Source organism: Scardinius erythrophthalmus (assembly GCF_964197995.2).
Source record: "Scardinius erythrophthalmus genome assembly, chromosome: 12".
In the NCBI taxonomy this organism is placed as follows: domain Eukaryota; kingdom Metazoa; phylum Chordata; class Actinopteri; order Cypriniformes; family Leuciscidae; genus Scardinius; species Scardinius erythrophthalmus.
The window spans coordinates 37526912-37544298 of record NC_138232.1 but is presented as its reverse complement, the minus strand read 5'-3'; the positions used below and the strand labels follow the sequence as shown (position 1 = coordinate 37544298).

The following is a 17387-nucleotide window of genomic DNA, read 5'->3' as shown; positions in this document are numbered from 1 at the left end:
TAAACTTGTCCCTCAAATCTGATTGGTTGATTGGAATGATCCAGAAACATGCCTGGTGAGATCAGATTCTGTAGGACCGTGTACATTGGACAAGCAGTTCAGAAAATAGCTAATCTTAATAATAATTTGACACCAGGCATGTATACGTTAGACAGAAGACAAGTTAAAAACATAGGCATAATGTTTAATCCCGATTCCCGCATACAGAAGACCATGAGTAAGAAAAAGAAATTTAGGGAATGCTGCCCCCCGGCGCCATTTTTAAAACTAGCAATTTAATGCTGTTACAGCAATAGGAATTATTCTAGCCCCAGAGTAGTCAATACAAGAAGTATTCCTGCTTAAAAAGTGGGTTTTATTAACAAATTCACGTATCATAGAATGTGTGTACAGGGCCAACCAATTAAGAGCATGTTGTTGGTTGTCAGTTGCATAAGATGTAAAATGCATACAATACCTTAAAGACCCCAGACTTCCTTAACTGTTTCTGTGTTTATCTGTGGACCATCATGACAGAAAACCCCCATTTAAGCCTTTTCAAATTCAATTTCTTTCCCACGTCACTTCATCTTGAATTCCAAGTCAACAATACATAAAATCCACATATACAATAACTGGTTTGTCAATTCGACAGATGCAGACTGTTGGATTGTGAATATGTTTTTACCACAACAATGCTCTGGATTCAAGACAGTAATTCCAACATTCAAAGAACAATGCATTCAGACAAGCTGACATGTAAGTAGACACGTCCAACACCAGACAAAGCTTAGCCAACACTCAAATCACAAAATTATTCTGATCATACAAATAACACCAACATATTTTGACAGCCATTTATTATTTGCCATTAAAACAGGAGAATGGCTTGTTAAATGTCACACAGTTTTTTTAGGAAATGTAAATATAAAATAAAACAAAACATGTTTAGTTTTAGGACAGCATTAAGAGCAAGTGGCTAATACAGAGATTAAGCTGAAGAACAGTAGGGAAAACTGGATTTAAATGTGTGTTGCTAACCATCAGACTCAGCAGATCCCCTCCCAGGCATTTCATAAAACATTCCCAGCATCTTTCCAGGACAGTGTCTCTGAGTTTCATACTGCGCTGCTTCCTCAACGCAGTAACAATACATGTTGTCATAGTTGTGGGCATAATGGTGAACGATAAGTTACATGGTGAAATGCCTCGTGTAATCATATTCTATTGTAGGAATGACAGCTTGCACAAATTTCAGGAAAATCAGAAGATACCTGAAGTTATGAAAAGTTAAGGGAAAATGTGTGTTTTTTTTTTTTGTAGTGATTCATAAACCAACATAAACATTTGTTAATTCCAATATCTGCAAGCACACTACTAGACATACTTGGCTAAAAACATGTTTCATGATTTTTGATGTGCAAAAAAGTGTCTAGCATACATGGTAACTTAATACAGTTTAAAAAGCATGTCATGATGCAGCTCATGAAGATGGCTGACGGTATGCCAGTAGCGAGTCGTCAATAATATTTCTTTAATTTTTTGGACCACTGCATTCTTAGTTGTTACTGCATATTTCTGATAACTATTATTCTAAAATGTGGGAAATCATAGAATTAGTGGGATTTATTTTATTTCTCTCGACTGGACGTGTACACTACCATTCAAAAAAATTTTAATTTCTGAAAAAGAAAATCATGGTTTCCACAAAAATATTAAGCAACATTAGTAATAAGAAGAAATGTTTTTTAAGCAACAAATCAGCATATTATAACGATTTCTGAAGGGTCGTGTGACACTGAAGTCTGGCATAATTATTTTAAATAGTTATAATTCCACAATATTACCGTTTTTACTGTATTTTTGTGCAAATAAATGCAGCCTTAGTGAGCATAAGAGACAAATACATTAAACATCTTTTGAACGGTACTGCATGTTCTTACACACATAAGCTATAAGAAAGGATACATATGGACCCCGAGTTCTCCTCCTCCTTCCGCCACAGTCTCGATAATCTTTTTCATCACCTCTGCGTGTCTGATCATTAAAAGCAAGAGAGCAGATAATTAGGTTGCATGACACTGAATGTAAATGAGAGAGCATGAATTAATAAATTATTTAGAATGTTTTTTTTTGTTGTTGTTTCCTAATACTGGTCTATTAGAGGACGGCACAGGATGATAGATAAATATTTGTGCGACAATGGCATTATTCATGTAATGTTTGTATTGACCTGCACGGATGCACGGAGCACATGGCAGGAGGGGGAAGGTGAGGGTGATTCTCAATGGTGACTGTTTTTTTAACGTGATCCTGGCTGATGTCTTCATACATCTGATCCACCGATAGAGGCTGTCTGTCCTAAGAAGGAGCAAAACATGCAGGGAGTAAACAAACTGAGTTTTACTAATGTGAGAAAAAAGGAAAAGATGGAAGAATTAAGGAAAGATGGAGCCACAGGCTTACATCACGTCACATGTTGCCATCATGTCAAAGCATCATAGAGCAAAGTTACCTCATCATATCCAAAAAGCCATAGTCTTGGTGTCTGGTAATATTTGTCATATGTGATGTAAAGATCGTAAGTTCTTGTCTGTAGAATGGCATCTTCCCCACCAGCCTCTGCTTTGGATTTACTTAAATCAGCCATTTTACTTGTGTCAAGAGTGGCCTGAACAAAGAATATTAATGAATAATTCTGCAAAAGAAAATTCTGATGTTGAAAAGCTTGCGTTTAGCACAATTTCTTACATCATCTGTCTCCAAAAGTCCACTTTCTTCATATTCTGAAATACAAATACCAGTTATAAAGTCAAACATACTGGTTAACAGTGCATGTGATGAAAAATAAATCAAAATTCAGAGCTACCTTCCATATCTGCTGGCTCGCCTTCCTCCTCCTCATCATCATCATCTTCACCATGTCCACATGCACCTGGCTGCACGTTCATATTCATATTGTCCTTTAAGTGCATACAAAACAATAAATATTAACTTATATTAAAAATATTATTCACAACTTAAAACCAAAACATAAAAAAATCTTCTATGCAATTTCTTCAATTCTTAGAGGGATAGTTCAGCCAAAAATAAAAATTCTGTCATCATTACTCACCCTCACGTCGTTCCAAACCCGTAAGACTTTCGTTCATCTTCGTAACACAAATTATGTTCTTTTTGATGAAATCTGAGAGATTTCTGTCCCTCCATTGACAGCTATACAACTACCAAATTTGACTCTTCGAAAAGTTCATAAAGAGATCATAAAACTAATCCATATGAATTGAGCAGTTTAGTCCAAATTTTCTGAAAAGGAAACGATCGCTTTATATGATGAACAGATTGAATTTAGGATTTTATTCACTTGTCAGTTGCGTAGCTGTCAATGGAGGGACAGAAAGCTCTCAGATTTCTGATGAACGAAAGTCTTACGGAATTTTCATTTTTGGGTGAGCTAACCCTTTAAAGTAGTCAACATAGTGCTGCTTTACCTTATTATCCAATGAAATGTCCCGAACTGCATCCATCACCCCTGTAACACCTAATAATACAAAAAAAAAGTCCAAAGGAATGTCTGTCAGAAACGAAAGTATGAATAGGATATGTTACTGTTTGTCTAGTTTCTGTTCCATACCAGAGTTATGATAGGTATCCACCCATCCCCCGTCTCCATCATCCTCTTCTATAATGGCCTCCAGCTCATCAGAGTACTCCATCTGTTTACAGCGCTTGTAACATGGAACTGAGCCCCAAAACAGCCATATTGTGACATTCATCAGCTTTACACAACACAATACAGATCATTTGCTTACTGTGGGAATGTACATTTCAGAAAGTGAATAAATAATGTTTTGTTCTATTACCATTTCGGGTTAATAGAAACTGCTTGTCTTTGGGCAGATAGGGCTTCACCTTTGCTTCTTCTCCAGATGCCCTAAAAGTAAAGAATATAGATTCTCAACAATGTAAAAAGTCACAAATATACAGAATATATCTCATTTGAAGGTCAAAGAATTGCTTAAAGTTGTGGTTTTCAACTATTTCTATCTGATATTTGGGAAATATTTTAGATCTTCACATATAATATAATATATAATATAATATAATATATAATATAATATACACACACACAGACATTATTATATATACTTTTCCAGTTCTAAATTCAAACTTTTAAAATTCCCTTGTGTTTCCACACCATGGGAAATTTGGTGCTCAAATAAAAGGGACAGCTGTTGAGGGAACAAATATAAAATTGATTTTGAATGTGTTTTAGCTCATTTTAATGCTATTTTTTGTCTTATTTTAAATCATTTGTGCCTGGCCCAGTTTGAGAACCACTGGCCTAAAGCAAATCACTAAAATATGCTACCATTCCAAAGTTTAAACAGTCTTGACTGAATTTATGTTTCTCATGTTCCCCAAAGACCTTTTCACCTAAAGGCTTGAGCTTAAATGCCAGAAATGAATTGTGCCAAAAGCTAAAATGCAAAACACTTTTGGTCACTGAATAACTTACTTAGCCATACTTTGTGGACAATTTTGTAACCAGAAGTAAGCTAAATCTGACAAAAACTCCCTTTTTTTAAATGCAAGGATGCAGCAAGTTTTCTTTAAGGGTTAGGTTATAGTATTTATGGTACTATAACTATACTTATACTTGTACTATACTTGCAAAGCCAGACCTTTGCCTAATGACATAAGCCCGAGCTCTTTAGCCACAGCAATTGGCCGAGGAGCGCCCACTTAATGTTAAAGGACTTCTGACTGACAGGTAAAGTGACCAATCACAGTTTTGTTTTGTCCAACATCATGTTTAGAGACGCAAACATGTCGCTACAATAACTGACTGGTGTGCTATAAAAGACTATCGACATTTACATGTCTACCTGAATAAAATGCAGACAATCCCTTCGAAGTAAATTACTTCGCCTGATTTTCCATTATAGATGCGAGCGGAAACACAACCAATACAATAGGATCACTTGAGAACGATCACTTGAGAACTGAAAAAGTTTCCAAGCTCGAAAAAAAAAAAGTACTTTTTTCACGTATTCCGTCAGTAAACATACAAACACATCTCTTTGAATTCATCGTGTTCAAACAAAACGCTTGATATCTTGAAGTTTCTATGCAGTGAAATTAACACACTTTTTTCAAGTGTAGTGTTCAGTTGCTCCTCTGAAGCATTCATTGCTGCTGTATCTAAACTTTTAAAGTAAACTGCTTTGTTTCCTGGCAGACCATTAAAGATCGCCAAACACTAAGCTCCTGGAAAACCTGTAGAAAGCAACCAATCAAATTAATTTTGCTTTCAGAAAAGTGTTTCTAGTTTTGTTTACCACATGCATCAGACGCTGATCAAACAAAGAGTTAGTGGTCCCGTGGGCATGACGTCTGAACATGTATAGATGTATTTAAAAACAGAAGAAGTCTATGGAGTGTCCCTATTTAGATAGTCAAGTAAATGTGTGTTTGTGTTTGTGTGTGTGTGTGTGTGTGTGTGTGTGTGTGTGTGTGTGTGTGTGTGTGTGTGTGTGTGTGTGTGTGTGTGTGTGTGTGTGTGTGTGTGTTCTTGCCATTTCCATGTGGGGCAGTGATGAACCAGATGATCTCCTGCTGCAACAAACTGCACAGAACACAAAACACTGTTGTGCTTGAATCAGTGTGTACATCCTAATAAATTGCATATATTACACCATAGCAAAATCAAAATGCACACTCACCTCCTCAGGAGTTATAACCCCAGTTTCTTTAAATTTAGATTCCTGGAAAAGCGAAACATGATATAAATAACATTTAAACTTTTTTCTTTTCTTTCACTCTAGTCATTATATTAGGGTTGAAAAATAAGGCCTGGGTGCGAAAGTCTTGCCATATCAAATATCACTGTCCAATATCCAAAGTAATGATGTATAGTTGGCTATCTTGTGGTTCACAATTTGTTTTGCACTGTACAGTTTGTCACTGTTTCCAGCAAATATGTATGTGGTCATGGAATTAAATTGTAACAATACATTTACACATTTTGAGACGCTTTTATCCTAAACGACTTACATTGCATTCAAGCTATACATTTGATCAGTTCATGCACGCTATATATATATTATATCTAAGCAATGCAATGTGATATAATTCAATGTAATGTCTATAATACTGTATAACATAATACTGATGTGGATGCGTGATGGGTATTGCCTAAACTACATCACATTTTGCATTCCAGACAATTCAAACCTTTACCTGGTTATTTTTCCTAAAATGCAGTGTGTTTTGAGCCAGCAGTGGCGTCTACTGAACTTTGGGCCATCTGACAGGTTGCATGTTTTCTTATGTTTTGATGCCTGTTGGTACCAGTAGTATTGATCTCTACTGACACCATCATAGCATTGGATCAGTCATTTCTGCTTACAGGTCCATGCTCGATTTCTTCACACTTCTAAAACCTCATATTTAATGCTCTAGCTGCTGGATACGGACTGAAAATCATGCTAACACTTCTCGTCTTACCTTCAAAACTGGCGTTAAAAACTCTGCCACCCCCAAAGCAGTTCCTTTCACCGAGTTTATGACGTTCTGCATGTTTGAGGAAAAGTCTCCAAACCAGATGAATTCGCTTAGAGATTCAAATGAATTATAATTGACTTCACTACACACACAGTCTGTTTAAAGAGCGTTTAATCGTGCTACACCACATGACCTAAATCATCTGACAATCACTTCCGCATCTCAAATATCGCGATATTACACGACACGCCCATTCTTGACAAGCAAAGCATCTCAAACTTAAAGCCTGTTTTATATATTTGATTTCCATCTATGTTTTGTGGATGTTTATATCATGCAAATAGAAATAGACCTTTTAGAACTAGAAAACTGATCAAAATGCAAGTCATTAAGTAATTTTGTTATTTACTAATAAATCAAGTTTATTCGTCGGCCATTGCATATTGTGCATAAACAATGTACTATTAATAATGAGGACATTCATAAAAATAAAAAAAAATGTTTTACACATGCTCATGAGGGACAAGAGATAACATTTTGAATGATGAATTCCTTTCTAACATGAGCACATACATACATTACGAACCCAGTGACCTTTGTACAAATATGTTGTTTGTTATTGCCTTTATTATTTGCACTTTGATAACTTGTCATTGCGATAGGCAACGTGGAACCTCTTTCGATTTCGATATTATTGCCATAAGTGCTCGCGGTTACAGATACCAGAACCGAATCGTTTATTGGCCACTGGTAGTCACGTGACCCTGGTAACGTCACCTGCGGGAATCTTTAATCGTCTTTGGTGGTCCAAAAGTGAATTCCAGAAGAACTGAAATAATACAGTATTGCAAATAAAAAATTAAACGCTCACTACTGTTTTTATGTCTGCATTATCTAAACCCACCCCACTGTCTTGTTACGGAGACGTGTGTTATATGAACACATTTAGTCAAACTAGTACAACTTTATGTATATCACATAACCAATGATATTTAACCGTAAGTGTCGGAGATACATTAGATTTTAAAGTGTCTGAGTTGCAGCTTAGCTTTTTTACTTGTGTAGACAGTGAGAACAGCGTAAGACAGACCACACACAGACCCACACACAGCCTGAGAGAGACGGGGAGACACTCGCCGCCATTGCGGTGCTATAGTTTCTGGGAATCCCATCAGCGGCGAACTGTAAATAAAGTCACGCATCTACTTTAAAGCGAGATTTAATACCATCTAAAGCAGCGAGGTGAGTTGGCCAGTACTTGTCTCATCTCTCCGGAGTAAACTTTTTCGTACTAAAGTTGGAAGTTGCGTTTAAACAGTGGTCTTTGTTCAATTAGAATTGTTAGATATTTGTTTCTCTGTGCTGTATTGATTAAACCTGATTACATTTTTTGTTTATTCTCAATACTAAACAAAACTATACTAAAGTTTTTTGTTGTTGGTTTATAGTTTGGAGTTTAATATCAGTTATAACGTTATATGTCACATTAAACTTAACTTCTAAACAGGCTATATGCATGCACATGATTTAAAAGTCAAATTCACTTTGATTTAATGGTACGATTTATTGCATGGAACAACGTTGATATGTATAGTGTAATAACGAGGTTTTATGCTGGTAAACGCTTTATTACCTTTTGCCATCTGTTCCATGTTCAGCTGTAATAATAGAGTGCTGTAAGTTGTTATTTTGTACCTTAGCACTTACATTTGCACTTGATTTAGCAATTATGTATGTAAAATTAAAGAATAGTTCACCCAACAATATATTCACCCTCATGTTGTTTCAAACCTGGATTATTTATTTTTTTTCTGCAATATTTAGCAGAATGTCCAAGCTGCTCTTGTCCATACAACAAAAATGAATGGGGACTGACAAATTGAAGGCTATGAAAACAAATAAAGTAAACACTATGCTATATATTATGAGCAAAAAAGTGTTCAACATTACATTCTAAAACTTGCCCACAGCAATAAAGACAAAAGCACAGACAACATTCACTCATTTGAATTATGAATTATTTTACATTTAAACCCAATTACAATAGCTCTCTCATAAAAATACACATACATTTTAAACAAACATTTAGCTTCTAACTTATATTTTACGGCCTATATATTTTACTGATAATTATTGTGTTCCCTTTCTATTGCTCCTTCAATTACGTATGTGAAGTTTAACAAAGGCTCTCTTGCTGTCAGGACTCAGGACGATCCTTTATGCAAAATGGAAATATGTTTTGCCCATAGAAATGCATTGTTCACTACTGTAAAGTGACGTGACTGGCAGATGTTTTCCATGCACAGCACACAGGCACAATTAATAAGAAATCAAATTCACTGTCACTTATTTTCATTGTTGTTTATTATCGATTTTATCCATTATTAGTTGGGATATAGTGCATTAGATCACAATTTATGGTGGTTTTGTATTAAAAAAAATTTCGATTGAGAGCTTCAATCCCCTTTTACTTTCATTGTGTAGACGAGAGCAACTTGGACATTCTGCAAAATAACTCTTTGTGTGTTCCTCCATACAAACTGATTTTTAATGGCATGAGAAAGTTCACTTTCATTTTTGGATGAACACTAACTTTAACAATCATAATCAGCTGTTAATTTTTTTAACTTTCTAAGACATCTTGGTGAGATGATCAAGCGATGGATCTATGGATCTCTGCAAACATATCCTTGGTCTGCATTTGGATGACGTAGCGTGCTTATCATGAACACCAGCAGCAATGAAACCTTACCGGGGAACGGCACAGACGTGGGAGACAGCTGGGCCTGGATCGTGGAGTCTGTGGTCATATTAGCCATTGCCTTGTTTGTGTGTCTGGGCAATTTGCTTGTTGTGTTGACCCTTTATCGGAAGCCCTACCTCTTAACGCCAAGCAACAAGTTTGTCTTCAGCCTGACGCTTTCTAACCTCCTGTTGTCGGTACTGGTGCTGCCATTTGTCGTTGCCAGCTCTCTTAAGGGAGAATGGCTGTTCGGAGTTGTGTGGTGCAACTTCACGGCACTGTTATATCTGCTTATCAGCTCTGCCAGCATGCTCACATTGGGAGCCATTGCCATTGACAGGTAAGGAATATTTATGAAGTTTTTTATCATGCATTGCAAACTCATCTTTGGCACTCAAAATGAGCCAAACACTATCCAACAACTCTCATTGTTTTACATGAGATCTTTTTAGAATCAGGAGTCTAGATGTTAAAATCTGTATCCTGTAGATGAAGTACAAATGAATGGTTGCATTGTTGTCTGGTTTGTTAACCCCTGCTGTCTTGATTTTTACTCTTGCTTGCTATGTGCGGATACAGACAAAACATTAGAAAACATGCTAAAACATGATTTTTAATCAATATGAAAAGCACGTTCTGGTTGTTGCAACAATTGCATGGGGTTGAGCTTTGTATTACATCAGGTTTGACAACAATTAAACTCGACAACATATGCAAAAGCCAAAACTGTGTGATGTTATTGATATAATGAACTGTTCCCTTAAGGTCAGAATTAGAACATATCGACATCTAAAACTTGACTAACCACTTTTTGTGTTCTGATCGACATCTAAAACTCGACTAACCACTTTTTGTGTTGTGTCAGGTACTATGCTGTGCTGTTTCCGATGGTCTACCCTATCAAGATCACAGGGAATCGTGCCGCAGTGGCCATTGTCTACCTGTGGCTTCATTCTCTGGTGGGCTGCCTGCCTCCTCTGTTCGGCTGGTCCACATTTGAGTTTGATCATTTCAAGAAGACATGCACTGTGGCCTGGTATCGTGAAGTCAGCTACACTGCATTCTGGGTTGCGTGGTGCTGCCTGATTCCACTGTTTGCCATGCTGGTGTGCTACGGCTTCATCTTTCGTGTGGCACGGCACAAAGCTCGCAAGGTGCACTGCGGGACGGTTGTGGTTGTACAAGTACCCGCGTCCTCCAACAGGAACGGACGGAAAAACTCCACCGCCTCGGTTTCTTCCATCGGGAGTCGTAGAGGTTTGATCTACGCTGGGAGCCAGTGTAAAGCACTGGTCACCATTTTGGTGGTGGTCGGCACCTTCTTGATGACATGGGGGCCGTATGTGGTGGCGATCTGCACCGAGGCGGTATGGGGACGAGGAAGTGTGTCTCCTGGACTGGAGACGATGGTGACTTGGCTGTCGTTTGTCAGTGCTGCCTGTCATCCTCTCATTTACGGGCTGTGGAATAAAACTGTAAGGAAAGAGCTGCTTGGCATGTGCTGTGGTGACCGCCACTACCGGGAATCATTCATTAGTCGCCACAGGAAGTCCCGCCTCTTTAGCATCTCCAACCGAATCACAGGTGAATGTTATATAAAGTCATGATCATGTGTGGTTATGCAGGGCTATGACGTTGCTAATCAAATCCTTATTTAGCTATTTTTAATATGCGATAGGTTGATTAGTGGTACTTTCTCAGAGTAGTATTTATAATGGTCATATCTGACCAGATAGATTGTCTCTCTATCTATCTATCTATAGATATCTCCACTATCTATCTCCACTGCTTTAAAAAACAAATCTAAATTTCTGGAAAATTACTTCAGTTATGTGTTTTCTTGCATTTTAATTTAGATCAGATTTATTTTTTTAATATTTAATATTTTAATATTAATAATTTATTAATTGAAATACTTTTAAGTCATCCTGAGGCCCCCTACTTTGCCCCGGCCTCCTGGTTGAGACCCATTGCCCTAAAGGAATTGTTCACTCCGAAAATAAATAAAAATCTGCCGCCATTTACTATACCGTTACACATTGTACTTTACATTATACTGTGTCCTGCCTTTAATTTTCATCTTTCTGTTGCAGATCTCGGTATGTCTCCACACCTGACGGCCATGTTGGCTGGTGGAGGCCAGCTTTTAGGTGCTGGTAGTAGCACAGGAGACACTGGCTTCAGTTTTTCCCAGGACTCAGGTGTGTGTAGATCAAATTTTATACTTGCACACCCATTCAAAACAAGTCTCTTATGGTCACCAAATAAATACCATGGTACATATAATTTGTTTAATATTATAAATGTCTTTTCAGTCACTTTTGATCAATTGAATGCATCCTTGCTGAATGAAAGTATTAATCTATATAAAATGAATAAACTCATGTATTGTTACCTAAAGTGTTTGGTTTTGTAACTGTTACTCTGCAGGTACAGATATCATGTTGCTGGATAACTGTTCTGAGGAAGCAGAAAGCTCACACTACAGTGCTTTATTCAACAAGCACAGGAGTTCAGTAATGTTTGAGGACCAAGTGGAACAGCAGGCTAAAGGTATAGTTAACTACCTCTCGTTAGTAAGTGATTAAAAGGACAGAATTTCACAAAGCTTCGCTGCACCTGAAAGCCAACTTAACTTTACTAATGTAAAATGGGTTGCAAATGTTTTTTTTTTCCAGGGTTGATACAAGCTAAGCTCAATCGATTTTTAATCGCTAGCATTTGTAGCATAATGTTGATCAGTGTTGGAGAAAGTTACTTTTAAAAGTAAAGCGTTACAATACTGCCTTACTTCCTAAAAAGTTACTAATTGCATATAGTCACTTTTTGTGGAAACTAATGCATTGTTAACTCTTGCTTATTGTTTTGCTTTTGGTGTGCTTGAATTGGATCATCGATTGTCAGCATCCAAAACATAGCAAAATTATTTTAAATACATAGAGTACATTTGTATTAACATAGTGTAAATACTGGTAAAGTGGGATACTTTCTGATAATTTACCTTCTGCATAACTTTTTATTATGATCCAAATGTCTTGGCCCCTCATATGAGCTTTACTATACTCCGACACTTTTGTTGTAAATTTAAAAGTAATGCATTACTTTAATTGTTACTTGAAAAAAGTAATCCAATTACATATCTGGATTACAGTAAAACGGAGGCCAATCTGTAAACGTTAAAATATTTACTGTTTCAATAGTACAGCCACAAGACGTAGAAAATATGTGTGTTAACATGATTTTTGTTAGAACAAAATCGCTTACTAACTTTTTGTGTAAAGTTGTATCCAATTTTACATCAACACCATCAACCCTAAACCTTTTCCTGTCATATTTCTCATTGCTGCTACCAAATAAAAGGGCCAAACATCTGTTGTGTTTACACACAGTAACATCTCTTGCAGTTGTAATTGATAATGTAGTCAAGTCAAGTCACCTTTATTATATCGCTTTATACAGTACAGATTGTTTAAAAGCAGCTTTACAGTAATAACAGGAAAATGCATTACTTGTCTCTAATTCTGTATTTCCTTTGCTTTCCAGTAGGTAAGGATGAGTCTCAGCACCTGGTGAAGGCGGAGATACACCAGGTGATTGACATCTTTGCATCTAGTATGGCAAAAGCCATAGAGTGCGATGCCAAATTTCTGCTGTTCGGTACGGAGTCTCTGACTGACAACATTTCATCGGTTCAGCCCGCGGAGAGGGGCTCGCTCGACCCAGATGGCCAGAGGGTCCGTCTGGAGAGCATCGATGAGGGAATCGTTAAAGATGAAAAGGGTGAAGACGACGAGGATGAAATCGAGGAAATATGTGCATAAATAAATCTGAATATGTGTGATATCTGATTTTGGTCTGTAATGTTCTCAGTGAAGCACATATTCTGACTGTGTGTGTATTGTGGAGGCACAATAATCTCCAAGGTTCATGGTGCCATGATATTCATCCGAAACTCCTAGAAAAAGCTCAAAGTTAGTTTAAGCTCTTTAAGGAAAAGAGCTCTCTTGGAAAGGAATTAATTTATATTCTATATAGGGCCGATTGGGGCTAGTTGTCACTTTTGCACCAGTGAATATTCCTCAGAATAGATTTATTTCTGAAATTCAGTTTCAAATACTCTGTTTTCTGTCTTGCTTCAAAAAACATTATTGCATATTATCACACTACTTTGGGTAAGCTGTCACAATGAGAACCTGTCATTTAAATAGCGTATTATAGCATTTTTAAACAGTTTAACAATTGTGAAGTACAAAGTAATTAATGAAACAACACGAATTTAAAACCACTATTATGGCCAACAAAAAATTGTGTAAAAACAGTTTAACAGTTCAACTTTTAATATTACTAAAATGTTTAGATTAGAGACAGAATTCACAAAAAAACATTCTAATTTGACAGTTTTGAACAACGTGTTTAAAACCAGCAAAGGTGAACAAATGTTTATGCAACTAGATGTCTGACTCAAACCTGAGCCCCTGTGACAACTAGCCCCGGTCTCCTATAACTCTAGTGACCTTATTATTCAATATAAACCAGCTGTGTACAGGCATTCGATGTGTAATGTGTTTGTAGAGATGGCGAGGACCCAAAGGAAAAGTAATCTTTGTTTTTTTTTGTGTTTAGAATGGTTTACATATTTATCTTTGTCTGCTTTTAAAATATTGTGTATCGATTGATGTCATATTTTCATGTCTGCATGTTTGAATACATACATGAATAATGTTTAGACCTGCCGAAATATATATACCACTATCCATTATGAGTGTAAAGTGGTGCTGTTTTCAAGCACTGAGTGCATAACATTGTAAAACTACACACAACATTTAATCTTCTATTCAAGTACATGATGCTCACATTAAATATTTCTACAGTAAAAAAACAAAAGCTTTGTAAAATATTTATAATACCAAGTCTTATTCTTTAAATACCCCAGATATACAGGTGGAAATTATTTTATGATCTTTTGAAATATAGCTGTCTTTGTATTTCATTTTAAGGTGTAAACATTTTGTAATTTAGTATTCTTTTTTTTACATTTAAATTACCCATTGTCTTTTATATCATAACCGTCTTTTTGATAATAAAAAGCACTTTATTTCTAAGTCTGTTTCTCACAGTGGTCACTGGTCAGTAACGTAAAGGTGTCTGATGATTAGTGTCTGCTGAACATCTGTGAGGATCTCAGCCAAAGTTGGGGCAGCATGAGAGACGAATGTGCAACAAAAGAGCACTGTCTTGGAGAAAAAGGACAGAAATCCCTCTGGGTCTTCAGCGTTTAACCCAAAAATGATTCAATTAATTATTTTTTAAACCTCAGACTCATTGGCCTTGGCTCATTTTCTGTGAAGAACATATATCAGAACACATTTTCAATGACCACACACTGTACACCCCCCCTACACATTTATATTACACACCGGATGTTCTGGTCCACTGGACCCGGGGCTAATAAAAGTGTGGAAATTTTAGGTCCTGTGTACCTTTACTCTGTCCTCCTCCTGTCAGGGCTTGCTGTAAGTGTGTGTGTGTGTGTATGTGTGTGTGTTCTTGTATATGGTTTATGAGGACACAAATGTGTATAATGACATGGGTATTACAACGTAAACATGGTTTATGAGGACATCTGTGTCCTCATAAACCAAACGGCTTAAAAAAAACATACTAAATGGAGTTTTTTGAAATTCAAAAAAGGCCAAAAGTTTTCTGTGATTGGTAGGTTTAGGGGTAGGGTTAGTGTAGGGGGATAGATTATACAGTTTGTACATTTGTAAAACCATTACACCTATGGAGAGTCCCCATAAACCACATATCCAAGTGTGTGTGTGTGTGTGTGTGTGTGTGTGTGTGTGTGTGTGTGTGTGTGTGTGTGTGTGCATGCATGTGAGAGAGAGATTGTGTGTAAGTGTGAGAGAGTGTGAGTGCAAAAGTGAGTTTTGTTTCTACCCCTGCCGTTCCCGCACAAGGTTGCAATTCTTAAATGTGATCTAACAAAGGTAAAGGGAAAATATTAATATATATATATATATATTAATATGCTGTTTATATTGCTTGTAATTGGGATGAAGTAAACATCTGTTGAGTGTTTTAACATAAATTGTTTAATTATGTTGAATTAAAAACCCAAAAATGCAGCGGGGTCCACCAGACCCACGAACACTGGCTAAATAACAAAAATAGGAACACCACACAAGGGTTAAAAAAGGGATAGTTCACTCAGAAATTAAAGTGCATCATTTACTCAACCTCATGCTATACCTGACATATAGGACTTTCATTCTTCAGATAAACACCAACAAAGATTTTTAGGAAAATAATCAATTTCTGTGAGTTCATAAAATGCCATTGAATAGATGCAGCCCGAAAACCCACAAAGCGATTGTGACGGTAATCCATACGTCCCCAATGGGTACCAATCAACCCAGTGGCAGACATTCAATGGCTTACTGATGCTGGCACTGAACACGTGGGCTGCATCCGAAATTGCATACTCTCTTGAGTAGGTACTTATTCTGAATTAGTAATTACTTCACGACCGCTAAAAAAGTATGTTCTATAATATAGTATGAATGTAATCTGGATGTACTTTATTCGCCATGCTGTTATTATCATGTGAGATGCAGCGTCAGTCGCATCGTTTCACTGCCATTCATAAATCCTCTCCCGTGGCCTCATGGGACAGTAAAGTGTCCATCATTTGCACACTTAGTATCTCGCCGAGCTAAAAAAGATCTAAAAGCTGACGCTAGCGTTTAATTATGGAAGCTTGTTTCCGCCACAGAATAAAACATTTTAAAAGATAATTGCGACTTTTTATCTCACAATTGCGAGTTTACATCTTTTTTTCTTTTTTAAGGACTTTTTTTTTGTTTTAACCTCAGAATAGTTTATATCTCACAATTCTGACTTTATAACACGCAATTGCGACTTTATATCATGTAATATATATCATGTATAAAGTCAGAATTGCGTGAAATAAAGTCGCAATTGCGAGTTATAAAGTCAGAATTGCGAGATATAACGCCAGAATTGCGTGAAATAAAGTTGCAATTGCGTCTTATAAAGTCAGACTTTTTTTCTCGCAATTGCGACTTTATATCACTCAATTCTGACTTTATATTGCAAGTTTATTTCTCACAATTTTCTCATTTTTCACAATTCACAATTTTTCACAAAAGTGAAGTAAAGTCACAATTTTCTGACTTTAATTCTCAGAATTGCGAGATAGTCAGAATTGCGTGAAATAAATTGTGTAAACTCGCAATTGTGAGATAAAAAGTCACAATTATCTCTTAAAATGTTTTATTCTGTGGCGGAAACAAGCTTCCATACAATTGCGACTTTATTTCTCAGAATTGCGACTTTATATCTCGCAATTGCGACTTTATTTCTCAGAATTGCAACATTATTTCTCACAATTCTGACTTCATATCTTGCAATTCTGAGAAAAAAAAGTCACAATTCTGACTTGATATATCGCAATTGTGAGAGAAAAAAGTCAGAATTGTGAGTTATTATTATCGCAATTATTATTATTTATTTATTATTCAGCTAGTGGCGGAAACAATATTTAATCGCCTAGTATGTGTTGGGTTAAAAAGCATTAGGAACAAAAAATATTAGTAGAGATGACCAATACATCCAGCGAACATTAAGGAGTCGATCTGATTAATAAGGAACATATGGACTTTATATCGAACATTATGACACGCAGTGTTGGGGAAGTTACTTTTAAAAAGTAGTGTTTGCTCGTTACTCGTTACTTTTTAAAAAAGTAATCCGTTACTTTACTTAGTTACCCCATTTGGAAAGTAACTTTTTACGTTACTCGTTACTATTACGTTACTTTTATGTTGCTTGACTTTGGGCAGAACCCAATATCTGTTCCTAAATATGTAGACATAAAGTTATACAATGGAGGACATAACAGGTAATTATTTTGTGCTCTTTATTATAAAAAATAGTATCAATTTCGAAAGAAAAAAAGTCCTTCTCATTGGCGCTGCTGTGTGCGGCAACTTTTATTCTCAGCCGGCTCTGCATCATGCGAGTGCGACACTCCGCGATGAGCAGCGCGCCCGCACCACTTCTCTCCGCTCCGCTCCCCCTATCCAACTTTAAATTTCGGCAACAGCCAATAAAGCGCTCCTGCTCTCTAACA

At 36.6% G+C, this 17387-nt stretch overlaps 2 protein-coding genes across 3 annotated transcripts; one reads left to right on the top strand and one right to left on the bottom strand.

The window, feature by feature from the left end:
• Positions 1–165: 165 nt before the first annotated feature.
• On the bottom strand, positions 166–6751 carry atg3 (autophagy related 3). Its single transcript, XM_081381651.1, has 12 exons — positions 6490–6751; positions 5706–5747; positions 5559–5608; positions 3843–3913; positions 3614–3721; positions 3471–3520; positions 2849–2942; positions 2731–2765; positions 2495–2650; positions 2213–2340; positions 1948–2016; positions 166–1253 (listed from the first exon to the last, which is right to left on the bottom strand). Exons 1-12 carry the CDS (start codon positions 6559–6561, stop codon positions 1172–1174), a joined length of 957 nt encoding a protein of 318 aa, XP_081237777.1. The 5' UTR covers positions 6562–6751; the 3' UTR covers positions 166–1171.
• A 510-nt stretch (positions 6752–7261) lies between these two features.
• Positions 7262–14696, top strand: gpr161a (G protein-coupled receptor 161a). 2 transcript variants are annotated; one of them, XM_081381649.1, is made up of 6 exons: positions 7262–7728; positions 9123–9569; positions 10095–10813; positions 11323–11430; positions 11660–11782; positions 12773–14696. In XM_081381649.1, the coding sequence occupies exons 2-6, from the start codon at positions 9211–9213 to the stop codon at positions 13048–13050; spliced, it is 1587 nt and encodes a 528-aa protein (XP_081237775.1). In that variant the 5' UTR covers positions 7262–7728; positions 9123–9210; the 3' UTR covers positions 13051–14696. The 2 variants fall into 2 exon arrangements, with proteins under 2 accessions (XP_081237775.1, XP_081237776.1); XM_081381650.1 differs by lacking the exon at positions 7262–7728 and having other exon boundaries at positions 9133–9569; positions 11666–11782; positions 12773–14695.
• Positions 14697–17387: the final 2691 nt, after the last annotated feature.

What these genes read in the sequence shown, in the direction of transcription:
- atg3 (XM_081381651.1), bottom strand. Translation starts at nt 6,561, where the DNA reads ATGCAGAACGTCATAAACTCGGTGAAAGGAACTGCTTTGGGGGTGGCA. An exon ending in TTTTAACGCCAGTTTTGAAG is followed by an intron (nt 5,748 to 6,489) that starts GTAAGACGAGAA and finishes TCGCTTTTCCAG; the next exon opens with GAATCTAAATTTAAAGAAAC. An exon ending in GGAGAACTCGGGGTCCATAT is followed by an intron (nt 1,254 to 1,947) that starts GTATCCTTTCTT and finishes TCATAACTTCAG; the next exon opens with GTATCTTCTGATTTTCCTGA.
- gpr161a (XM_081381649.1), top strand. Translation starts at nt 9,211, where the DNA reads ATGAACACCAGCAGCAATGAAACCTTACCGGGGAACGGCACAGACGTG. An exon ending in GGAGCCATTGCCATTGACAG is followed by an intron (nt 9,570 to 10,094) that starts GTAAGGAATATT and finishes GTGTTGTGTCAG; the next exon opens with GTACTATGCTGTGCTGTTTC. An exon ending in CAGTTTTTCCCAGGACTCAG is followed by an intron (nt 11,431 to 11,659) that starts GTGTGTGTAGAT and finishes GTTACTCTGCAG; the next exon opens with GTACAGATATCATGTTGCTG.